The sequence below is a fragment of the Procambarus clarkii genome, chromosome 40, assembly GCF_040958095.1.
Source record: "Procambarus clarkii isolate CNS0578487 chromosome 40, FALCON_Pclarkii_2.0, whole genome shotgun sequence".
In the NCBI taxonomy this organism is placed as follows: Eukaryota; Metazoa; Arthropoda; class Malacostraca; order Decapoda; family Cambaridae; genus Procambarus; species Procambarus clarkii.
Window position 1 is genome coordinate 11,543,440 of NC_091189.1, and position 26,856 is coordinate 11,570,295.

A 26,856-nucleotide genomic window follows, 5' to 3' on the forward strand; every position below is an offset into this window, starting at 1 on the left:
GCTTTGTTGTACTGCCTACAAAGATCAACAACACGTGTACCGTTCTCATGCTTTCGAATGATCTCTTGTTTCTGCTCTATTGTCATCCTCACATGAGCTTTCTGGCCTTTATCCTTACCACTGGCTTTCTTGGGACTCATGGTGAGATATATAATAACAAATTGTATAGACAAATCACCAAAAATCCAACAAAACACTGAAAATTCACGACAAGAATTGATGTGGGGGTAGTCACTGCGCGCGAGACAATGGTGAACTGAGGGGCAGCGGGGCAGAGGGGCGACGATCGCCGAACGACCACGCGCTAGGTCGGCTGTACGCGTATCAACAAACTCGCGTTCAAACTCGACTCCCGAAGTAACCATCGCCTTCCGAGACAAATTTTTGGAGTAAATACACCTCGCCTTCCGAAAATCTCGCATACAGGGACAATCGCATTCCGAGGTACCACTGTATACACTTTTCAGATTTTACGCGCACTCCCGTGACACCCTGGGTCCCATATCGCACAGTTGAGGGGTGGCGAGCGGGGTGCACCAAAGTGTTAAGAAGTCGGTGAAAGTTCCTGACTTTATCACTTTGATACAGTATTCAACAAAGCAGGTTTAGATATTTTATCTCCCTAGAAGAAAGTTGTAGAAGTTATAAGCAAGTTGATATGGATTTTTTGGCATCAACCTGCTGAGAGCAATCCTCTCAAAGGCCTTAAAGATATTGGCCTGATGTTTTAGTTTAAGTATAGGGATAATAGAGCTCTGCCTCCAGTGGCTTGGTTAGACACCTCACCATAGACTTTCGTTCACTTCTAGCCATGAGTTGAGAGGGAAGGGGCAAGTAGCCCCGGAAAACTGTTATGCCATCTTCGTCAAGAGAAGTTACTCTACCCATTGTTAAGTGCAGTTTTAAATTTTAGGGGATGTATGTACATTCCCCAAAATAATATACCTTATAATATACATGCTAGGATGATGTATATTATAAGGTAGGTTTGGCATTCTAGAAGTGCTTGCATGCTGCTCTTATAGCATAACATGAGCTGATAGGGAATGTTGATCAAGTTTAAGGTTGTTAAGGTGAGATTGTTTTAGTTTTGGATCACATTTGAGCTGTGGAAGTTGCAAGGTTAATTCCTTTTAAAAACTCTTTTCAGTACAAGGTATATAACTGTTCTTTCAGTTCCTTGAAATCATGGCTTGTTTGTTTGTGGACTATACACAGCTATGATAGAAGTAGCTCTATCATGCATGGACTTAAGGCAAGAGTCACGAAACCACTGGTGGTGGTCTGGTTTTGACTGGGTTTCACCATGTCATAATTTCTTTATTTGAAAAATTCTTCGTATTAAATTAACATTTATAAAGGTGCAAGCCTCATACAATGTATATTTTGTAGTTGAAGGGCATTCAGTATTCAACTTAGGATTAAGGCAAAAAAGTGCATTCCATAATGTGTACTGTTCCATCAAGTCAGTGTCTGTCATATTAAGCACAGTGTAGAATTAGTGATATATTATGCATTTTATTGACAGTAAAACATGTACTGTAACATAGGTTCAGTATTTTTAATATTTCATGTACTGTTAATAAAACTGAATTAACTTTGAACATACGCTATTTTCTCAATAATGCTTTTGGCATAAGACTTCCTGACTTGCTAGAACATGATCGCTCCCAAAATGTATGCCCATATGGTTAGAGCTGACTATATGGCACAGAAACTAATAAATCACAAGTGTGTTGCTTCTCTTGATAAAATCTTTGTATGGCAGTGAAAATCTAGCATGGCAGTGAAATCTAACCCGTGTCTTAGGTTAACACAGACACACATTGCTCATTGGACTTCAAATTGTGCCTAAAAATTGGATTGGGTATCATCTCAGTGCTTCCAAACTCCTTGTAAATTTGGGCAGACCTCGGGTTGTATTACTTCTAAACACCATACTCGAATGGATAATGTGTATCTAGGATGGCCTAGTACACCGATTCCAACCCGTTCTCGCAAATTCGTAAAGTCAATAATGACTTATTAACTACGTGCATAGGTGATATACTAAACATAATAGATAACCTTGAAAAGATTCATAGAAAACACCGACCTTACCTAACCTTGTTAGTATCTTAAGATAAGCATCTTATTGCTTCGTAATTACAATTATTACTTAACCTATACCTATTATAGGTTAGGTAATACTTGTAATTACGAAGCAATAAGATGCTTATCTTAAGATACTAACAAGGTTAGGTAAGGTCGGTGTTTTCTATGAATCTTTTTAAGGGTATCTATTATGTTAAGTATGTCACCTATGCACATATTTAATAAGTCAATATTGACTTATTAAATTTGCGAGAACGGGTTGACCGATTCAATTCCATCATCCTGCTCGAAAGGTTTTCTCGCATAGTATAGAATATCTTAATTTAACTTTGCCTCATTTATGTTGTGGTTTTTCTTTATCTGTTTACACTATCATGTAATGTGTTGTATCATCTTTTTGGGATGTTATTCCCTGGAAACACAAACCGTAACTGTCTTTATTTTCAGCTTGTTACAACTTGTAATAAAGTTGTTACATCTTGGCTTAACATGTTTATAACGTACTAAACGTTGTTACAACTTGCTATATTGGTTGTTATAACTGGTTAGGTGTTAAAACTTGTTCGAACGTTGTTTCGGTGTGTGTTTGGCGGGTTGTAACATCTTTAAAACTTTTGGTTTCTGATGATGCAACTGTGCATCAATTGCTACGTTTAGCTTCATATTTTGATGCACCAGTGCATCATCTGATCCAAAATATATTTATATTGTTTCACTAACAATTATTTTGTCATGACGGTGAATGATTGATATACTGCACCTGACAAGATGATCTGAGCTAAGAAGGCCACCCCTACTCGGGGTGGCCTTCTTAGCTCAGGTCAAATTTCGGTCAATTCTTTAATACTTACTCTTTTTACACATGTTGGTATAGTTTTAACATCTGAAAACAGATACTAGGTATTGGTATGGGTTTTTAATAGTACCAGAGTATTGGTGACAGTTAATTAGTAGTATTGGCTGTGATCAAAATATTGGTATCGTTACATCTCTACAATTTATACATACATATTTGTTATTTACCTCTTATCTTTGTTGAGATTGGTTTTCAATTGATATCAGTTTTTATATTAACTTTTCAAGTTAGAGCATATAATTGTCAACATATTCATAATAGTTTGCTGTATATAATGTACAATGCATGATTTATTAAGACAACTTACTTATGTAGTATGTTGCATTTTGCAATCTTTAATGTCAACATTTAAAGGGGTGGGTGTTGTTTCAAATGTTTTTGTTTGTTATTGAAATAGGATCTAACTAAATTGGCACCATTATTATATGTGTTTTTCTGCCAATGTTTTGACTTAAGGTAATCTTAGACTAATTAGATGCATGGATTGAAGAGCTTGTGTGTGCATGTTTTCAGTGTACTAAGAAATGAGTTGCTAAATTTCTGTTCCCTGTTTAGGTCTTCACCTTATTTCATGTCTTCACTAAGTGAGCTGTGTGCCTTTGAACAGTGCTATTATTGGTCATATATTTTTAATGCTTTTGCCTGTTGCATGAAAAAAATTGCATGAGAATCTTTACCTTAAGGCTGTGAAAAATTATGAACATAATATTTCAGCTATAATTCCTATGATCATAATACAATATATTTTACGATTTATGACACATAGGTCCTGCTATTGTTGATGAAAGCTCTAAGGGTGAAGTGGAGTCTCTCTCATCTCCTGATGTGCAAGATTCCATTTCTCAATTGCCAACTTCCTCATCCCCATCCTTATCCGAGGCTGAGGAACAGGCAGTACGAATTTTAGAATCGGCAATTGCAAGTGCTGGAGACACAGCATCCAGCAAGAGTTCCCAGGAGGATGGGGACATATCCAATGTTACTCTTACAGGCTCCTCAGTGATATTAACTCCAGACAAGGAGGATGTGAACAATACAGTTATGCCAGACCAAGTGGTGGTTGCAGATTCAGTTACAAAAGGTAAGCATGTTGTTCATTGAAAGCCAGTGAGTGTATATTTATTTTTTGTTACCAGTTATATTTTTAATGTGAATTTTGTTATAATACTGTACTCGGGTGGTTTTCATCATGGTTGGGACCAAGTGGTAACAGCTAACTAACAAATTACTAATACAGTACTACCATGTACTCAGTTCCTTCGTAACAGAAAAAACTTTAATTAAATTTAGTAGTACTAAGCCAACTCCATAATTGCTCATCTCTCCTCAAAAGTTCTTCCTTATTAACTTTACCTTTTGCTTCTTCACAGCCCTAAAACTTTTGTCCATCACAACCAACACTGATAATTTTTTTTTGTTTTTTTCTATCATGTTGCCCTATCTACTTGTTCAAACTTTTTTTGCTTAACTGATATTGCCATTCTATTTGTACATTACTCTTATATCTTACCTCTTGTTTTATATCCATAAAATCCAGTTTCTTACCCTCTGAGCAGTTCCTCCAATTCTTCTACCAGTTTGTGCAAGTCCACACTTATTTGACGATATTAATACCAAACATTTCTTGTATACATCCCACAAAAAATATATCTAATAAATATAAGAAGGGGAAAAAATGGTAAAGTTCCTTCATGTTTGGTTAGCATTCTGGTACTGTACATAGTTACAGGTACAGTTTATATAATCTAGAATAGCCATTAATTCTCACCTTGCTTTTGCCTAAATTGGTTTGGCTTAAAGGTACTCTACTGTATTATTATACTTTTTGACTTGACTGCTCATGTTTATCTGCAGATGATGAGCCACAATAACATGGCTGAAGATCTGATGACAGAACCAAACATCACAAAATGGAGAAACAACAACATTTCAGTCCATCCTGGACCATTATCAAGCTGAAACATCGTCGTTTCTCCATTTTCTGATGTGTGGTTTTAGTCATCATGTTAACCTAGTGCAATCTTATTGTTAACAGACAAGACTGAGTGTGTAACAGAAGTCCAAGTTATATCAAATGATGGACATAAACTCGATGAAAGTGAAGTTGTGATAAGCAGTTCGTCTATACCTCATGACGAGATGGGCTCTCCTCCTGAACTAGAACCTTCCTCAAAGTAAGAAATAAAATTGAGTACAAATTTCATAAACACCTAACAGTATACAAAATCACTGCTAATAATTATTATTATTGTTTCATAATCATACATGTCATTGAGAATTAGTTTTCCTTACTTTCGATAGAGATTATTGGTGTTAGAAACTGCTTGTTACTAATGCTAACTGAATTTTGTTTTAATAGGTCACGTTATGAAATGACACTTGAGGAAACTGGAAAACCGGAAGAAATCTCGCCTATTGTTAATTCTACAAATGATACAACGCACATTTCTGTAGTAGCTGTAGATGACTTGTCAGAAGCATCTGATTTAGCTAAGGATACTCCACCTTCCCAGAAGGATTCCCTTGTCTCAGTGAAAGCACCAGAATCGGCACCTGTCGATCAAAAGACAATAACGAACAGATCGCCAGTTCAAAGTGAGCCAGATCACCAGGGACATTTGGAAACATCCTCCAATATATCTAACATTTCCAATCTAAGTGGAGGAACTGCTTCAACAGGGCGGTCTTTGAGTTCAGCAGAAGAAGAGCCCCGACCAACTGTATCACTATTAATAGAAGGTACAACTGTTGGAGCAACAGATGTGGATGATGATGTGTTTGACCAATCTGATCACCATGACTCAAAGGTAAATACAACTAAAGATTCATATTTATTTTTGAAATTTTATTTTCTTGTATTTTAATGCAGGAATAAAGTGGGGGAAAAAAGATTGAGATAAGTGTTATACAGTTCTTTAAAAAATAAATAAATAAATATATGAGTATGTATATGTGTAATTACCTAAGTGTAATTACAAGATGAGAGCTACGTGCGTGGTATCCAGTTTTCCCAGTACTCTTTGTCGTATAACACTTTGAAACTACTGATGGTTTTGGCCTTCACCATCTTCTCACTTAGTTTGTTTCAATCATTAACCACTGTTTGCAAAAGAAAACTTTCTAATGTTATTTTGGCACCTTTATTTCCTTAGCTTAAATGTGTCCTCTTGTTCATGATGTTACCAGTTTCAGGAATTCCTCTTTGTCAATTTGGTCAATTCCTGTTAGCATTTTTGTACGTGGTGATCATATCGCCACTTTTTCTTCTATCTTCTAGTTTTGGCTTGTTTAACGCCTCTAGTACATAACTCTTGTTTTTCAGTTCCGGAAGCCATTTTATTGCATGCCGCTGCACCATTTCCAGTTTCTTTATGTGCTTCTTGAGATTTGGGCACTATACAACTGCTTCATATTTCAATTTTTGTCTCAAAGGTCATGAACAGTTTTTTAATATTTCACCATCCATATACTGTAATTAAAAGCAAGTCTGATGTTTTAAAGCAACGCATACACTTCTCTCACAATGTTCTTTGTGTTCCTCTGGCGACAGCTGACTATCCAAACCCACCCCATAGGGTCTCTTTATTAGAGTTCTGTAATTCCTTTCCATATAATTTTCAAGTTGTGTGTGGTCTATTTTCTCTGATTCGATATTCCATAACATTGCATTTATTCACATTGAATTTTTGTTTTGCCGGACTTCCTCGCCCTATTGTGGACCAAATATGTCGCCTCCAAATTTTTTTTATTATTTTTCCTGTGGTCAGGGAACACAAATGAACACTTTTATAAGACAAATTCTTTTTTTATATTTTTTTTTTATTTCTTTTGCCTGGGCTATAATCACGAGCAGCCCAGGGGGATTAAGGGGCGGTTCTTGTCTTTCTCATATTTTCCTGACCTAAAAATCACTGACATTTTCCTTTTGAATTGAGACCTTGTCCTAAAGCTACTATTTTCTTTATGATTTTCATCTCTTCTGCTGCACTGTCCACCCTAGATGTTTCCTTTTCCAAACATCCAAAAATTATTATAGACTATCTGCAGTGTTTTGCATTAGTTTACTGTTGGTAATCAGTTTTCCTAATTGCTTGCCTAACTTCTGTTTCTTGTGGGTCATTTTTGATCTTGACTTCCAAAGTTTCTTCCCTCGTTGTCTCTCTCTTTTACAACGTGTGCATATGTCTCTAATTTCCTCTTTGTACTTTTCTAGTTCTTTAGTAACCACCTCCTATGTGAGTGGTCCATGAAGTTTTTCCTTGCATATCCTTGCCTACCTCTCTGTTGGCCTTTAGGGTTTCTTGTAGTTGTTCACCATATGAGTCTATTTCTTGTTAACTTCGTCAAATTCACCACTCTTCACTTTCATACCTCATTTTCTTTCATTAGTTCCTTGACTTGTTCAGCTTGAATCTTTACCGTGTCCGTTAAGGTGGTAATTTTCTTACCTTGCTGAGGAATGCTTCCTTTTAAAGTGCAAAACTCACTCCTGAGAGCTCCATTTTCTTCTAATTCAAATAATTTTTCTTCATACTACTTTAACATATCCTCAAGTGTGTCTGACCTGCCAAGAAAACTTCGTTTCATTAGTTGTGGCGAGAATCCTTTAAAACAATCATCTATTGGTGCGTTTACCTTCCCCTATGGTGGCAGCCATCTAGAAAAGCCAGAGAAAGGATTTTTTTATTGCCATTATATTATTATAAAATGAGTTGATCACTGTAGCTCAATATTAGACCATGTGTATTCCAAACGTATAAAATATCATAAATGTAACAAATGAACATACTTACCAAGCAATTTTATATTAGTTGCAAAATATAACTAAAAAAATTTTGATCATTTTTTCCCTATCATGGATTTGTATTATTTTATCCTTGGTCTATTTTTTTTAATTTCTAATAAGAATAAAGAATTCTCTTTACCATAATTCATTATTGTATGAATGAAAATAGTTATTGACCCTTGAACAAGAAGGAAAAAGTTAAGTTTCTTCCATGCTTTTAAACTGATTCCAATACAGTTTTTCTTTCACATTTGTGTTAATTGCTGTCTCATTGCTAGACTGTAAAGGACAGCTCGCCCAAGAAGCCTGCACTTGTTAGAGAATTGACTGCGGGAAGTGAAGTTTCTCTGGAGTCTGGAGTCTCCACAGGGTCTACAGTTTCAACTCCAACACACCAGAATGATTACTCACAGCAAAGTACCCCCGTATCTAATTCTCCTGGAATAAAGATCTTGCCAAATGGAATTGGCAGGGAAGCTCACAGAATATCAGAGAGGTAATTAATTGTTATTCTTTATTCAAGTAAATATTGGTGCCCTTTGTAACATGTATGTAAATGCACCTTGATCAAATGACTGGAATAAGGTGAGTAGATCAACATTAGATAAAGAGATGAGGACAATAGGGTGGATACCTTGTATCACCTTGGGGGCTCTCCATAGCAGAAGTTTCTCCAAGGAACTATCGCCACATAACCATTTCACTCATTAAAGTTCACTTCATCAATTACCCAAAACCTTTGTTTGATGTGGTGTTCCATTCTTTCCTTCCATGATACTGGTCATCTCTTTCATATGAACCCTTTATTTTGCCCTTGTACAACCTCATTGTATTGTGCTTCAGCCATTCTACAACTCCACAGTTCATTCCCTCACCTGTTAAGGGAATGACTACAATCATTAGACTGAATAATCTTTCATTCCTATATAATCACTCATACCATATTTCATACATTTCCAAATTGCTATACCTGTCTCTCACTTACACCAGTGTTTTTACGAAAAGGTAATTTCCACTGCTTGTATTCTTGAACACAATTTTCCCTTCCATATGCAAGAGCTGGAATAGTATACTATCTTAGTTCTCTCTCATCTCTCATAACATTCCTTCCTTTTCTCTCTCCTATCACTCTTCTCCCACTCAATACTTTCATTTTTATCTAACACTCGCCTAAAGTATTTAAAACTTGCAACACCTTTCAGTATTTCTTCCCCATTTTTATCCTGCAGTTCAAATCACTGTCTTGCAACACTCTGGTGATCAACAAATCACGTCTTGCCACTCTCTGCAGATCAACAATATCTGCGATATTCTACTCACAGATATCATAACCTTACTTTTTCCCTACATTGACCATCACCTTCACTGTGCACACACTATCAAATTCATTCACAATCTTTTGCAATTCTTCCCCAATTCTCTGCCTCATTCTTGGCAGAGAACACGCATCATATGCACTCAGACATTTCAATAACTATCTCGCATTACAATCCATTCCTGCTTCAGGTGTTCTTGACTTTACATTCCTAATTAACCCATCAATATATGTATTAAAAAATCTATGTAGACATTACACAACCCTGTTAACCTACTGCAACATAAAAATCTTTAATTGGCTGTTTTGATTTATTTGTAATGTACTGTATTATTAAAATTTATTTGGTCTGGGGAATTAATGCAACTCATGGATAAAAAGGGGATATGTTATATTTATTACTGGAAGTTTTGAGTTACTGAAGGAAACATCAACAGTGAAAATGACTTTCTCAGCAAGTACTGTACTGAATAATAACTAGTAGGTTTCAGCACTTGGCCTTTAGCATAAATTTCATTATTCATCCATATATTTTTTTAAAGCATAAGTGTATGCAGTTCAGTTAATAATTGAATAAAAATTTTTGCTTTCAGGAATGACGCAAGTCAGAGATACTGTATTTCTATACCTTTTGTCATAAGAATTTTGTAAGAAGTACAGTAATTTTTATGCTATTCATAAACTTTTTATTATAGTAGATCCGAGTGGGACAATGTGAGCACAACCAGTTCAGAAAGAGAGCACAGACATCGAGAGAGGGATGATGAGAGTCTGGACGGTGTTGTACTACGAAGATCACACCAAGCAGACCTGTCTGATGTCACCCTCCAACCGCTGGAAAAACACAGAGATAGCAGGAATGCAAGAATGACCAAACAAGAGAGTGATTTAGTAGCCTTGCGTAAGAAAACAAGAAAACGTACCCGAAAGTTTGTCGTTGATGGTGTAGTTGTTACTACAAGACAGGTGAATATTTCTTTGTGTTTGGTTTGTATTAAAGGAAACTTTTTGTGATTATTCACAATTGTTACAGGAGGTTTGTGTGTAGATTAATTTTAAGCTTGAAGCTGTTTATGTAGAATAGTTTGTGGTTGCAGGGAGGACAAAATACTAATAAATGTGAAGAAACAGGAAATTTGAAGTAGACACTTAGAGGTGTGTTGCCTGTAGGCTAAGAACTTTATCCCACTTAATGGAAAACATGACTGGGTGCTTTTAGGAGAAAAAAAGTGAAGGGAAGGTATCATAAGGTCAGAAAGGCCAGGGATTAAGTCATAATTTGTATAATTTTAGTATCAGTTTAACAGTTCAGCCATCACTTATTAAATTAATGCTTCAAAATATAAACCATGACAGTCACTACATTAACACCTCGCTTGTTTTGTCTTTATAATTGGCTAGCATGTTTTCTCGTAGGGTTTGTTATCCTTGCAAATGATGCATCATATTCAATAAAGTTTACTCAGCCTGGTGTTTCTCTACAGAATTATTGCTGATTTTTTTCATAAGAAATGTTAAATTACCTGCTGGCTTGGTCTAGTTGATTGGTGTGTAATCTTTACACATTTTTATTAGCCTTGTCAAACAAGAATTATTACATGAAGATATTGCATTTTTCTTATAATACTCAAACTTTTTACTATCATTCATCAGTGTTTTAGGGATACTTATTTTAAGCCCATTTTCAGTGTATATTTTTTTATATGTAGTACATGAATTAATGCTTACATATCTGTGCCTGCAGTCAATGAGACTTAGCTCTTTGGCCCTGTTTCCAAGCTGTTGGATACACAGTGCAGTTATTTCTCTTGACATTATGGTGCTTTTGGATCTTTGGTAATGAGGTGGCTTCAACTACCTCTGCTCCTAGTTTATCCTGTGTGTTTACCACCTGCACTGCATATGTGTACAGTACTAGTTTATCTCTGACATTTATATATATCCAAATTCTACCAGTGTCGGTGTTCTATTTCACTTCTTGTGGAATAGATTGGCCTTGTCCACCTTTGCTATTCCCCTCTGTACCAAGAACAGCAGGGAAATCGCAAAGATAGATCTCTTTGGTATGCCACTTCCTCCTTCCTCTGACATTTCCTTTCGTGTCTGTCACGTACTCCCTTTCCAGTATCTTCACTGTTGGTAAAGAAAATGGCACATAACCTTTAGTGTTTCTAAGGGCAACCAAGTCCTACCTAAATAAATGTTCAATTGTGTTTTTCAATCAAATAATTTAGTTTTGTTTTAACAACATATCTCTAGCATATTTGTGAGAAATACTTTTTGTTTCTAAATTTGGCAGGCCTCTGTAATAAGAATTACATAGAATACTGCCATGAAACAATAAAATTAAAACTGCACAATGCTGATAATATTCTTAGAAGACTTACAATTATTGTATGGAAAATGAGTCCACACTATTTCCTAAACAGTTTTAAGGACACATGAGAAGCTGCCCATCCTTAATTCCAGGAGCAGAGTATAAATATGACCTTTCCAGTATCTGTTTTTGTGGTAACTACTTTGTTATTGGTTATTAGTGAACACACATTTCCCTTTGGGTTTGATGGTATAGTGTGTTCGAATTGTGTAAATTGTTTTACTTGTTTATTGCATTACCCTTCAAACATCTTTATTTAATCTAACTTTTTTCCCCTAGGTATTTTATGAAGATGAGGGAATGGGCACTGGCCATTTTGTAAGGAAGCAAGAGTTGCGCGAGCTGAAGATATTACAAAAAATTGAGCAGAAACAGTTTCAGGAACTGGGCATGAAAGCAAATTTAGCTAGAGTAGAACAGGAAAAGAAATTTGACCTGGAGAGACAACAGCTCTTACGAGGATATGATACTGAAATAGAGGCTCTCAACAGACAACAGAAACAGCAGGTAAGCATTTAAGTTTTACAGTTAAAAGATATATTGGAGTTACTTTTTAAAGTTCACACATATAGCAAGTATATCCTGGGAAATCTCAACATAAAGTGGGCATCTTATAGGAAAGCTGCATTTTGTGTATTTTATGTGAATTTGTTTTATTTACATCATAAAACTTGTATTAAATACAATAATTATAATTTATTTTCAAGGGTTCATGCTATACTTTTGCTTTGTTCCACTAACCAGGTAGAAAAAGCAGAAGCTCTGCAAGAAGTTGAATTGAAGAATGCCAGCAAAAAAATTAGGTCAGAGCAAGAACGTGAATTGAAGGCTTTCCGAGAGTCCCTCAAAACTGAACTCAAACTCTTGAAACAAGAGATTGATCTTCTGCCTAAAGTAAGTTCTTAATATTATAAAATAGGATTAAATACATAATATAAATTTGTGAACCATTTTCTTTTTGTCATTAAGGTGCCGTTAGATTAGTTTTGGAAAAGTTGTTCAATGTCAACCAATGTTTTTTGACTAGTTGTATATGAAAAGGGCTGCAATTGTTTCAAGTTTCAGTACTGCAGCCTAAACAGGGGGAGATATAATTTTTTTTTCAACAAAAATTACACATTTTCAAGTGAGTTCAAACCTTTCACCTTTTTAGATATAATCATTCTATGACACTTTTCTGAAACATTAGCATATAATAAAGGATCTGTGGTTTGGGAGTTTCCAAAACATCTTTAGTTTTCCTAATACAAATAGTCAAAGTTCCCCCCAAAAATTATGCAGATATGTCATGTTTATTGCTATTATAAAATCAATAAATGAACTTAGAGAAACAAAACAACCTCAGATTTTAGAGACAAACTTTACATATAAGGTGTAAGTTTCATGTAAATGAATAAAAATGAAAGAGTTTGAAGTCGTTTATGCTTCTTGAAAAATAAATCGTTAAAATATAAAGTCTAAGGTACTGCCATCTCTGGCTGAGGTTGACATCAATCAATTTTCTCCAAAATTGGCACCCTTACAGATAGGCTTATGTGCAGTCAGGTGTATTAAGTTTCATGCAAATTGTTCAATAAAAAAAATACACCAAATTGAAAAACAAACAAAAAACAAAAAATTCATTTTTTAACTTAATTTGTTTTAATAAAACTAATTATAATATTTTTTTAATATATGCTATTGTGATAGCCGAGAGTCATAGACATGATTTCAGTTGACACTTGTGTTTGATAATCGTTTTTTACCATTTTGGAAAAATTTTGACACTTCAATATTTTTTTCTCCCTTCCTATTTATGCTACGATGCTAAAACTTGGACCAGATGAAACACTTTTCATATACAACTAGTCAAAATAGTTTGATTGAAATCGAACCAGTTTTCATTTTTGGCATATTTGAATCAGACGGCCCCTTAATATGATTCAGTTAAGCATATACTTTTTCATACATCAAAATCACATGTGCCTTTTCCACACTAATAATTTAATTGATAATTATGATGCTGTACAATGTTATTTATAGACAGTATAATATGTTTTTGAAAAAACAAAACTTAGGAACATTTGTTAGTAAATACAGTACTAAATGTCTGGGTTTCTTTCTCTTTGTAATACAGTTTCTTAGAAAGAGAAAGAGAAATGCTTTAATGTATTGTAGAAGTCCGATAAGAACAGTAGATTGAAGTTCATGGACAGATCTCACCCCAGTTTTGTTCAGAATATTTAATTTCATAACAGATGTTCTGTGATTATGATTTCTATTCCTGTCAAGAGCCAAAATTGTTTCCATGACCAGAGTAAGTTTTCCTAATGAGTGCCTATATGTTTTTTGTCTTGAAGGATAAAAGAAAGGAGGCCTTTAAATCTCGCAAGGAGCGATTGGACGAAGATCAGAGTGAGAGAGAGAAAACATTTCTGGAGAAATTACATGAAGCTCATGAGGTAAGTGTGTACAACTTCTGGGACACTTGTCATTTCTAATTTCAAAGCCACAATATGTCAAAACAAATATGATCATTTGCAGCACGGTGAAAAATGTCAGAAAAGTGGCCACATTTGGAATTGGTGGGGGCACACACATTGAATTGATTGTTTTTGCCATAACTTTAATGTTTTTTCAGTGTTTTTCTACATTTTTATTTATAAAGGTTTGTTTCTCATTCAGGTGTCTCTCAAGCGCTTGGGTGATGATCATCGAGAAAGAATTGCTTTATTAGAGAGGCAGTTTCTTCAGCAAAAACACCAGCTTTTACGATCTAGAGAATCTGCACTGTGGGAGATGGAAGAACGCCACTTACATGAAAAGCATCAACTCTCTAAGAGGCAACTTAAAGACATATTCTTCCTCCAGAGACATCAGGTTTTTATTTTGTTATTTCTGAATACTGTATAGGAATTAGTACCATAGGAACCAATGTAAAGTTAGGTGGCAAGAGATTAATAATATCTTACTTGGGACTTTTCTGGTGTATTAAAGCTGCTGGTAAGCATACAACAGATCTTTAGGGGCATTTATTATAAAGTAGTGCATCAGATATCATTGTTAAAAGTGATAATTTTTTTGTCTTAACCGTATTCTATTTTTCTGCGGCCTTCACTAGTAGGTATATTTTTCACGTCGGTTTTCCTCCTTCACATAGTTTCATTCTTACAGGCATTTTTGCCCCCTTGAAGTTGTCACATGCTACCCTGTTTAGTCACTCGATTTCCAGTTTTTTCTGGAGGGAGCCCCTTCGGCTCCCCAGAGCAATCCAGGCTGATATGTAATATATTAGACTTTGGCATCAGTCAGTGTGAATGGAGTTCATAGGACTACCGGGGACCATGAGCCAGAACTTTGCCCCCTCAGAGAGGCACGAGGAGCAATGGCCTATAGCAATGGCCTACACATGTGATTTGGAGCATTCTATATCTGCCATCGACCAGATTAGGCACCCAGAGAGGTAAGCATCCCAAAACAAACCCTCTATTCTGGTTGAAACTACTACTGAAAGTCAAACGAGTGGACAGAACTCCCCAAAGAATAACAAGCAAATGCGCAATGACATCATCAATTGCTGCACCACTGTCTGCGCAGCTCCCCCCTCCCCGGGAGGGGGAAGGGGGAGTCCCAGACCCCTCGTGCCAGCAACCCACACCTTTAGTTCTGACATGATTTTGATATGATTGAGAAAGAATACATGTCCTAGAGAATAATGTTGATAAAGTGGGTAAAATTAACGTCGCCAAGGTTCTGTCCTTGGTGACGTCATGCTTGTTTGCTTGTTTTTCTTTGGAGAGTTCTGTCCACTCATTTGACTTTCAGTAGTAGTTTCAACCAGAATAGGTTGTTTGTTTTGGGATGCTTACCTTTCTGGGTGCCAGACCCAGTCGATGACAGACATAGAATGATCCAAATCACATGTGCTATTCTATAGGCCATTGCTCCTCGAGCCTCTCTGAGGGGGCCAGATTCTGGCTTGTGGTCAGAACCACAAGCCTAAGTAGGTAGGTAGGCCTATGAACTCCATTCACAATAATTTGAAAGTCTAATATATTACTTATCAGCTTGGATAGCTCCTGGGAGCCTCCGGGTCTCGCCCAGAAAATGGTATTTCATTACATTTAATGTTTTTTTTTTCTCTAAATTATATTTTTAGTAATTTCTTCTAAATACATTCTATTCAAAAAAAGATGTTGGGCAAGGACTTCTGACAAATATGTAAAGACAAGGGCTAGAAATGGACAAATCTTGATAAAGGTCATAACTTTCAATAATGTTTCCAGCACTTGGTATGAATTGAATGGTTAATTGAATGATTAATGTCGCTCAGTAAAAAAAATCTACAGAACAGCCTTAAATTATGGTTGCTCTGTTATTCCCCTTTTTTTCTCTCTCCCCCCATCAACTTCCTCCTACTTTTCTTCAGTAATACACAGTTTGTAGAAATTACATAAGTTCTTCTAGCTTCAATCATTCAATCATATTAAACTTTGCTGAGTCTGGTTACAAATAAAATTTAGTTTATAGTGATATAAATTGTTAGAGGAAGAAAGTTTTTAGGCAAGCATGTTACTACTACATTTTTTCTTTGTATTAGATGCTATTGCGGCATGAGAAGGAACTGGAGCAAGTGAAACGGGTAAATCAGATGAGAGAGGAAGAACTAATTAAAAGACAGCAGGTGAGGTAAAATATTATATTCTTGTAATTTATCTTTCTCTTTGCTTCCAATTTTTCTATTGTTTACAAACAGGTAGTGTTGGATAAGTTTGTTGGGGTTTCATTTAATGCTGGTGTGGCTCAGGTATCTGCATTAATGCCACAATGTTATGCTTATTCATATTGATAATCTTGTCACATGCCATTGTCTTTCAGGAAGTTGATTTGGTAAGCACCTTACCATTGATATTTGCCCATTGTGCATGCCCATACGAAGGTTGTGGGGTTTATGGAGTAAAAAAAAATATTCTGAGGTGATCAAAGTTGACATCATCGATAGGTTGATGACTATCTATGGTGATGAATTTACTCTTCAAATATAATTTATATTGATTTCTTTTGTCATATGGATTAAGTTTCAAATCTAATCCCTGTATTATTAAAACATTGTTATTTTCATTACTTTCAAAACCAAATTTATAGCATTTATCAACTGTATATATGATCCTCTCTTAAGTATTCATAATACTGAAACATATCTCAGAATTTTAATAAGATCCTAGGCCTAACCATGTTGCACAATCTGTGTGACTGTCAGTCTTGGTAACCTATGCTTGCATAAAGCTTGTACTTTTAATGGAGGCATGCATTGTTTTATTCCAATTTGAGTTATTAATACTTGAAGGGTTTCGTATATCATGCACCAAGGGATCTCTTCAATTACCAATTTTAATGATGTTTAATAGTAAATATAGGTACTACATAGTTATATTACAGTAGAATGAGCACATTTGTGGTATGTAGAACAATTGGTTCACTGCCAGAGCTGTCTGCATTACAGTGTTCATATTTTCAGAGGAGCAGAAAATTTTATATGTTAACTCCTTGACCTCCTTACCTTCATTCCTTTCTTATGTTACATCTACCACATTTCCTTATTTACTGTCTAACCTTTGCAACAGTATATTGGACTTTCTTCAAAGATAACACACAAGCAAAATAACTAGTACTGTAACTTCAGAAAATGTTCAGTACATTTTGCATGTGTTTAATGGAATTCAAAAACTATCAGTGTATGTACCAATTTAAAAAATAATTGATTCAAATTTAACAAGTCTTATTTTAATTCTTTGTTTAACAGGTTGAAAAGAGACAGTTGCCAAAACGAATCCGTCAGGAAATGAAAGCACGTGAACTTATGTTCCGTGAGAGCATGAGAATAAGCACACAACACCTTCCAGATTCCCATGAAGATGAGAAAAACAAACTGAAAAAGGTATAAATCTGTCTTTATTTGAAAAATCCTTTATTTTGTTTTGTTGATAAATGTTAATTACATTTTGATAATACATATAGTATAAATAAGGGGACTAATGTAATTTGCAAACTAAATTTTCATTGTTGAAATGGATTATATTTTATCTAAAGTGTTCATTAATAGTTCCAGGAGAATGAAAAACGTAGATACGAGGCAGAAAAGAAACGCGCAGAACAAAAACATCAGCGAAAGTTAGAGGAGCTTCAGGCCTCCTCAGAATATACAGTTAAGGAGTTGGAACAACTGCAGAATGAGAAGCGTATGTATCCTGATGTTTTTCTTAGCAAAAGACAACACATTTTTTACAGCTAGTTTGACACATAAATAACGGCAATTCTCAAAAGTTCTGGGATAAAATTATCTTCCATATAAATTATCAACTTTTCTCATTACATTAATAAACTATAAAATAAGTCATTGCAATATTTTAACACTCCAGGTAAAATGTTGATGGAACATGAGACCAACAAGCTAAAATCCCAAGATGAAGAGTACCAGAGAGAAGTAAGAGAGTGGAAAGAAAATCTTAAGCCTCGAAAACAGGTAGTTACCCACACGCCATTGATACTAACCAGTATTAACCTCGTATAGTTGATGGTATCTCTTTTTTTTTGGCTGATAATCTTGCCTTAACTTTCGGGATTAACTATATATTGTTCCACTTAGGTTTGGGTGATGTTCTTTGATTTTATTTCATTTTCATATTCATTAGGATATATGCAGTTAATTTTTTTTTAAAAGCCTGCTGATTTTGTTTGATATAAGATTATATTATGGTATGAAATGCTTTTTTTTTTCCAGTGATTGAGATATGCTTGCATATAGAGCTCAAGGGTATGCAGTTCAAGCCTTGCTCTAATGAAAATTGTATGGTGCTATTGTGTGCTTTTTCATATAATTGATTTTACATGGGTTCACTCTTTTTTTTTGCAAGGCTGCATCAAAAACCACATTTATCATAGGTTAAGGAGGATGCATATCATTTTCCATCCACAAAGTCAAGAATTACTTAGTAAATACTAGATTTTAGTAGCCTAGAGGTTATTAGAAAATGAATTCCAGTTCAGCAATGAACTTTATAAGTAATATTGAAAACTAATGTACTCAACTTTAATTTCCTCTTGGTTAGCTCATGTTGGTACAGTACTTTGCAACACTTAAGTTTTATTATAAATGTTGATTCATAAGTGCTTGTATGCCTAAAGTGACCAATGGGTGGCCATTGTTGTTGTACTGAAAAGGTTGAAAATGTGATGGAAGTGTCTGTGAGATATCTTGCCCATTTGCTGTACAATTGGAATTTCCGGATGCTTATTGCATATGGTTGACCTGCAATCAACCATAAAATCCAAAGGTTCACTTTGGATTCATTAGGAATTCTTAAAGTTTTCAGTACAATATATAGTTTATCATAACAATAGGTCCTTTACACAGAGATAAAGAAAAATGGCTAACTATTAATGTTCCATATCAGGGTTACCAAACAATGATCATAGTTTTGTCTATTTTAATACTACACACACAGTATTAGAATATGCTGGTGATCTTCCTGCCTCTTCTTGGTGTACATTCAATTTACTAATCAAAAGATATGGAAAAAAAAAAGTTAAGTGGCATTGTTCAGATTTGAATGCCATTAATCTTGTACAGTAACCTTCATCGATTTAATCCTTTTTAAAAGGGTTGTTTATATGCCAAGTAATTGATGTATGTATGAGAATGTAATACTTGCCATGATTGGAAAAGATGTTTTATTAAATTTATAAAGACAAGTTGAGTTGAGGATATTAGTTAGGTTTGCTTGCAAGTGTTGCTAAACTGGAATGCATCTCTTACCATCGTTAATATCAACCAGAGTAAGCAAGCTGTTGGGCAGCTGGTAAAAGTTTTAGCTGAATTGGACTATCGGTCCCTTAATAATTATTGCACAGGGACTGGAGAAGGACTTTCATGCTGATTGGATCTTTGCACAGAGAACACATCTTGACTACCAGGTGGATTATACAGTGTTTCAAAATAGCATGACTTAGAGTAAGATTGTAGGAAGTGTTCTCTGACACTTCTTTGACACTGTACAGGGGATGGCAAGGATGATGCATGACTTCAGTTTGCAATTGTCATTACTTGGTACCGCACATTTTCCCTGATTTGGCTTAACAGTATCGTAGTGCTGGCACTTTGTTCACTTTTTTCTTTTCACAAGATCACTTTGACTTTTCTTAAAATATTATAAATTCAGTTTGAACTGAACAAAATGAACTTTTGTTAATTGAAATCAGAATTAAATATGGAAGGGCCGAGGAGAAAGTGACTGAATGAATGGTGCGGTGAAGGCAAGTCAGTGGCTGTTACTGCACGAAGGTAAAGATAAACAATATATATAAAGCAGTAGTTCAAGGCTAGGATACCATGGCTGACATACGGGAAGACTTTTATTAGATTGATCAAGAGGTATGCACCAGGAATAAACATGAATATTTTGATTTAATTAAGTTTTTTAATTAATCTGAATGAGATGTGCTATTTAAAATTTATCATTTCGAGCTTGGCCTTCAGGAGTAGAAGAACTCCGGAAACACTCCAGGTATGCTCTCCAGGTATTGGCAGGGAACATGTGTGACAAGAATTCGGTATAAATGTGTAAACTGTTTCTTGCAGTAAACCTGTTTATAATTTTTTATTGCATACTGGTATTAATTTTCTATCTTCTGCTTTATGTATAAATTTGTTGTATTTTCACACATTTTCTCTCAAGTCAAGCCTGGCCTCGGGCTGGGCTTGGGGAGTAGAACTCCCAGAACCCCATCAAGCAGGTATCATTATACAGGGAGCCTTTGATTTGCATGGGAGATTATGTTTATGTAAAACCCACATAAAGCCAAAAAAAATCAAGATGTTAGTGATTGACAGAGTATTGCACAGTATTGGGAACAAATCAAAATGAATAGTTGACTTTATTGTAAAAACTGCTTTTCTCTGCAAGTATGGACATACACAAATTACAAAGAAAACCAAACATTAAGTACAATTCCTTGTAAGGAATTGTTGTTCAGTGGTTTAGGCTACAAGCTTTTACCATTTGCCAATAATTTACATTTGTGTATTCCAGCAGCTTTGGCATACCACAACACACTTGATATCTGTTTTATTTAGCTTGTAACCATCCGTAGGGTCATTTACCATTATGAGTCATAGAGTATGTTTGTAACTTTTCCAGGGCAATCCCACTTCTTCAAAAATTATTCATCTCCTTTGTAGATAAATCTTCAGTTTCCTCAAGGTGGTTAAACTCGTGAATACAAGTGGCTGCACTCTGTAATGAGACTGCCTTTCTTGAGTGAATTTTGTCATTTGAATACCATGACTGCTGTTAAGTTAGCAACTGAACATACACTTCTCGGCACTGTTCATTTTGGCATGACATCTCCTTGCTTATTTCATGAGCAGCCAGCTTCCTAACTAGCATTTTTTTAGTCATTCCATTTCTGCTTCTACCACTGTCACTGTTATCAACACTGCACTGAAGGCATGCTTAATGTACCTTCCTTACCATCAAGAACTCAATTTCAAACTTGGCAAAAAGTAGAAAATTCAGAGGTTTGCATCTAGATTAGTATCAGAATTGAGAAGCCTCAGCTAAGAGGATAGGTTGAGAGAACAGCGCCCTCACAACTTTAGAGGAAAGAAGGAATGGGATATGATAATTACAAAAAAAGATTTTGAAGGGAATAGACAAAGTGAGCAAAGGAATCCTATTTAAATTAAAGAAGTAGGATAAGGGGACATTAGTGGAAGCTGGACATGAATTGAATCAGTTTTATAAGGAAGTTCTCATTCCCTGTATGAGTGGTCAGCAAGTGGAATGCAAAGAAGGAATAGGTTGTTGAAGCCAATTCCATATATATATAGCTAGAGCTCACTCTCCCATAGACCTACATTGCGATGGTTTCGGGGCTCAGCGTCCCCACGGCCCGATCCTCGACCAGGCCGCCTGGTTGCTGGACTGGTCAATGAGGCTGTTAGATGCAGCTACTCACAGCCTGCCGAAAGGAATCACAGCCTGGTTGATCAGGTATCCTATGGAGGTGTTCATCAAGTCTCTCTCTTAACACTGTCTGGGGGAGGGTGGGGGGGGGGGGTCGGCCACTTGTGCCCCTTATGTGTAGTGGAAGCGTGTTAAACAGTCTTGGGTCTCTGATGTTGATAGTCATCTCTGAGAGTACCTGTTGCACCTCTGCTTTTCAACGGAAGTATTCTGCATATCCAGAAATGCCTTCTGGGGTCATGTGGTATTATTTCTGTGTACAGGTTTGGGACCAGCCTCTCTCTTATTTTCCATGTGTAAATTATTATGTATCTCTCTTGCCTGCACCCAAGAGAATACAGATTCAGGCATTTTAGTCGGTCCCAATAGTTTCAGATGTTTTACTGAGTGGACTCTAGCAGTAAAGGATTTTTGCAAGCTTTTCAGGTCAACAATTTCTCTGGCTTTGAAAGGGGCTGTCATTGTGCAACAGTATTCTACTCTAGAGATCACTAGCACCTTGAAAAATATCATCATTGGTATAGCGTCTCTAGTTTGAAAGGTTCTTGTTATCCAACCTGTCATTTTTTTTGCTGTTGTGATGGCTACTTTGTGTTATTTAAAGGTAAGGTCTTCCGACATGAGTACACCCAAATCCTTTACATTGCTTTTTCATTCTATGGTATGATTTGACCGCATTTTGTACGTGGTTATTTTTATACAGCATTTTCATTTGTTCCGTTGCACAGGAGCTGGAACTTATCTTCATTAAATACTGTGTTATTTTCTGTAGCCCATTGAAAGATCTGATTTACATCTGATTGAAGGTTTGCTGTATCCTCTATCTTGTCTACTCTCATAAAAATCCTAGTGTCATCTGCAAAGGATGATAAAGTGCTATAGATTGTGTCCTTGTCTATACCTGATATGAGAATGAGAAAAAGTACTGGAGCAAGCATAATATCCTGAGGGACTAAGCTCTTCACAGTTGATGGTTCGGATTTTATTCTGTTGACTTTGCACAGTGGGTTCTGTTAGCCATGAAATTGTAGATTCGTCTGCCTATTTTTCTGGTAATTCCTTTTGAATGCATTTTGCGAGCAATAACAAAATCGTCACATTTGTCGAAGGCTTTGCAAAATCTGTGTAAATTACATCAGCGATTTGCTTGTCCTCCGTGGCATCTATCTTGAGGTTATCTTGAGATGATTTCGGGGCTTTTTTTTAGTGTCCCCGCGGCCCGGTCCTCGACCAGGCCTCCACCCCCAGGAAGCAGCCCGTGACAGCTGACTAACTCCCAGGTACCTATTTACTGCTAGGTAACAGGGGCATTCAGGGTGAAAGAAACTTTGCCCATTTGTTTCTGCCTCGTGCGGGAATCGAACCCGCGCCACAGAATTACGAATCCTGCGCGCTATCCACCAGGCTACGAGGCCCCAGGCCCATCTAAGGCATAGTGGTCCAGCAATTGTGATAGGCAAGAGCACCCTGGTCTGAATCCATGTTGTCTAGGGAGATGCTGTGGTTATGGAGATGCTGTGATTCCATGTATTTTGTGATCTTACTTCTTAACACTCTTTCAAAGATTTTCCTGATGTGTGATGTTAGTGCTATTGGTCTGTAATTTTTTGCCTCTGCTTTATTTCCTCCTTTGTGGAGTGGTGCTATCTCTGCTGTTCTTAGTGTGATAGGAATAACACCAGTATCTAGGCTCTGTCTCCATAGAATGTATAGGGCCTGCAAATTTTTTTTTTTTTTTACCGTTCATGATAAATATAGAGTTCCAAGAATCAGGGCCTGGTGCAGAGTGCATAGGCATACTGTTTATGGCTTTTTCAAAATCCAGTGGGGGGGGGATAGGGTGACATCTGATATGATTTGATATTGTATCACATCCATGAAAAATTTATTTGGATTATCAATCTTCAGTGTGTTTAGTGGCTTGCTGAAAACAGTCATACTGATTACTCAACATTTTGGTTATTTCTTTGTTGTCATCTGTGAAAGTTCCATCTTCCTTTCGCAGGTTGTTGTTGTTAATGATTCGCTACCTGGAACAATAAGTTGGAACTTATTGTTACCTGGAACAATAAGTTCCAGGTAACACGGGCTATGGTGAGCCCGTAGACAGTTTTCGCAGGGGCCCGATACTAGATTTAGTTTATCTTGATTTTGCATGGGAGAAAAAATATTTTGAATTTCACTTATTTCATGATGTCCTTTGCTCTGTCTCTCCTGGAATTTGTATAATTCATGTAGCTTTAGTTCAATCATTTCCATTTCTCTACTTTGTCTTCTTTGTCGTTCTTGAGATATCGTGTGACTCTCAAGTTGTTCCGCGATTCGTTTTCTTCGCCTATAGAGGGAACGCCATTCCCATTCCAGCCTGCATCTCTTCCCCTTTTTTCTTATGTGTATGAGGTTTGAGCATATTTAAAGTGCTACTGAGCTTACTTTTTCCAGACACTGGTTCTGGTTTGCATTTTTTAGCTGTTCTTCCCAGCTTGTTCTAGACACTGATAGGTAAACACTGTGAACTTTTTATGGAAGCATCTTATTTTTTGAAGATGCTTTGTATTGAAGTTGTATTTTCTTTGCATTTTGGGTCACTACATATTTTTTATTAGATTTACTATCAATTTCTTCTATTTGGAGGAAACATTTTGAATGTTCTGTCTGTTTGTTGATACTGTACATTAATTTCAAGGATGCTAGGGGAAATTTGGAATGATTGCACATGCCAAACTTGAAACATTGGAGAGGGAGGCTGGGAGCTCCCCCTTGCAGTATATAGGCAGACTTATTTATGCGTGAAAGCCAACTTGGGTCGTTCCTCCAGCAGACAACCTTCATCATTGTCACTTGGGTTTGGAGAGAGTCACTATTACACAGTGCAACCTAGTTTACCCAAATTAATGTGTGCAGACCATTATCCGAATAGATGAAAACTCTGTACAATGTCAAGACGTATACAATACAGTACTTAAAAAGAAATGTGTATTTCTCAGAAAAAATATCAGGCTGATTTTTTTTTTTTTTTTACTTGTGTTGACTTTGTACAACGTTTTTGTCCATACAGATATCGGTCTGCACACAGTCTGGATAAAGGAGGTTACACTGTATGCTAGTGGCGCTCTCCAACCCCAAGTGACCTTTTTATGGCAGTTTACGAATACTTATGTAGAGAACAATGAAATTTAAATTTTGCAGATGCGAGGTATTGTCTTGTAATTCTCAATGGCAAGAATATATATATATATTTTATAAAAAATATAGCACTATAGCTATTCTCAGTTGAATGTAGTGTAGGTTCAAGGATTTGGTAATATTATGCACATACTGTAACTAAATAAACTGCACTATTATTAACTGAAAGTTCTACAACACAAATGTACGTTTCACATTACAAATTTTCATTTCTACACAGTTGTAATGGCTTAGCACACTATCTCTTGATAATTACCTTGCCATCTACACAAAATAAAAAGATGCCAGTATTAATAAGTAGGATGATCATAAGTCTTGCTTTTCCAATGTCCCTTTGCCTCACTTTACTTTGAGAGAATCTTTGGTGAATCTGATGCCTTTGGTGTTGCTCACCTCATGTCTTGCTGCTTTTATTAGCATCATAGTAATATTTTATAATCTTTTGAATATCTTGTAACACAGATGGAACTGGAATATTCCTGGCTTCGTGCATTCTTTTGATAATTACTTAGTGGTAATTATTGGTATATACAGTATATATATTAAAATGAGTATAGTGTAGTAGTAAATCTATTAAACATGGATTGAGTTGGTATTTTATAGTGTTGATCCATGTTCCTTTTAGGGCCTATCCTTGGGCCCCTTAATTATCATTAGCTTGTAAATGGTTTGTTGCATAGCTGACCTAGTCTATTTTATGTAAAACTCATCTGTACTGTACCTGAAATGCATACATGTATTAGCATTTTCAATATCATCTGCTTCATGGCACCTGTCTTGCTTCATTATGTTTACATATAGCTTGGCTACCTTATCATCTGTTAGTGTTACAACCAGAGACATTTGCATCACACTTTAACCACTCTTAAATTCTCTAGGTTCATCTCCTCACCAGCATCTGTCGACATTCTCTGAATATGTCTCAAAGCCATCAAAATCTGACTTCCCAGCTGGAATAGAAGTCTGAAACAACTTCTCCCAAACCTGCTTTAAGGTGGTTTCCTTTACCTGTTTCAAAAGCTTTTGCCCACTTCTCAATTTCATCCTTAAATGTGAACTTTTAAAGATTCTCAAAAGTTTGCTTTGCTCTATTTACATGTATCTTGTCTCTTGATCTTCAGTTTAAAAAAAATGCACTTGATATCATTTTATCTATCGGAAGATTTTAAGATTGTCAGTTCCTGGGTGATCAGGGGGGTACTATTAACAAATAACAGTGCTTGAACTTTGCTTTGTCCTCCTCCCGCTTTTTTCATTTCATACTCTTGGGCTTCTGGGCAAAAGTGATTGAGAAACCAGTGATGGAACATTACCATTTTTTTTCCCCCAGGGATATTCCTGTATGGGTCCTAAGCCTATGGTTGGCCCATAACCATTGTTACCCAAGCATTCTTTGAATGGTTGTAAGCTACAAGAAGGCAGTGAATTAAATTTCTTAATGCTCTCTAGGTTTTGCAGTGTTCCCTACAATTTCACATTTAGCTTTGTGACTTCCTTCTGGCTATAATTCTTTGGCTATTTTATGACATGGCACTTTTATTTTATTTTTCTGCCCAAGGTCTTGCTGAGTAAATATTTTCTGTTGAATCTAGTCTGATCAGCATTATACACCTGGAAATAATATAATGTTTTTGTATCCATAATGCTTCATAATTTCATCATAAAAGTGGATCAGCTGTACTTACTCACAGTAAACTTCTTGGCAACAAGGAAAATTCTGTTTCTCCCAATTATACCATCTGCATCCTGATTCTGCATTACCCACTTATAAACAGCATCATCTAAATCCTCATTCTTAGCCTCCTTAACACTGTTACTGTGATGATACACTGGTACATCAACCATTACATTTAGCTTTGCATTCTGCTACACTTAACATTGCATTTTGCTACATTTAGCTTTGAATTCAGATGATGTAACTGTGCATCATCTGTTCCAAAAAATGCTTAAATTATTTCACTAACGATTAATTATATAAATATTATATATTATATATATATATATATATATATATATATATATATATATATATATATATTATAATAATATAATGAGAAAGCTGCATGAACGCACAAGCCATAATCATTAAGAACTCTATTTGACCTGGCCAGGATTGGAACCCATGATGTCGAGGTTCACCCCTAAACGTACACAGTACTGTGATCACCGCACCAATGATCATGTTTAGGGGTGATCCTGTAGTTCCTGTAAGGGTTCGAATCCTGGCCGGGTCATATA

General features: G+C 35.9%; 1 protein-coding gene across 1 annotated transcript in view; it reads left to right on the forward strand.

The window, feature by feature from the left end:
• LOC123757894 (STE20-like serine/threonine-protein kinase) overlaps nucleotides 1-26,856 on the forward strand; it is a 73,494-nt gene that overhangs the window by 40,832 nt on the left and 5,806 nt on the right. Inside the window, 14 exon segments of the mRNA XM_045741818.2 lie at nucleotides 3,717-4,031; nucleotides 4,986-5,124; nucleotides 5,310-5,757; nucleotides 8,015-8,232; nucleotides 9,747-10,017; nucleotides 11,708-11,935; nucleotides 12,173-12,322; nucleotides 13,768-13,869; nucleotides 14,093-14,287; nucleotides 16,008-16,091; nucleotides 17,211-17,345; nucleotides 17,511-17,646; nucleotides 17,827-17,930; nucleotides 19,319-19,381. Coding sequence (XP_045597774.1) covers nucleotides 3,717-4,031; nucleotides 4,986-5,124; nucleotides 5,310-5,757; nucleotides 8,015-8,232; nucleotides 9,747-10,017; nucleotides 11,708-11,935; nucleotides 12,173-12,322; nucleotides 13,768-13,869; nucleotides 14,093-14,287; nucleotides 16,008-16,091; nucleotides 17,211-17,345; nucleotides 17,511-17,646; nucleotides 17,827-17,930; nucleotides 19,319-19,381 — 2,588 coding nt within the window.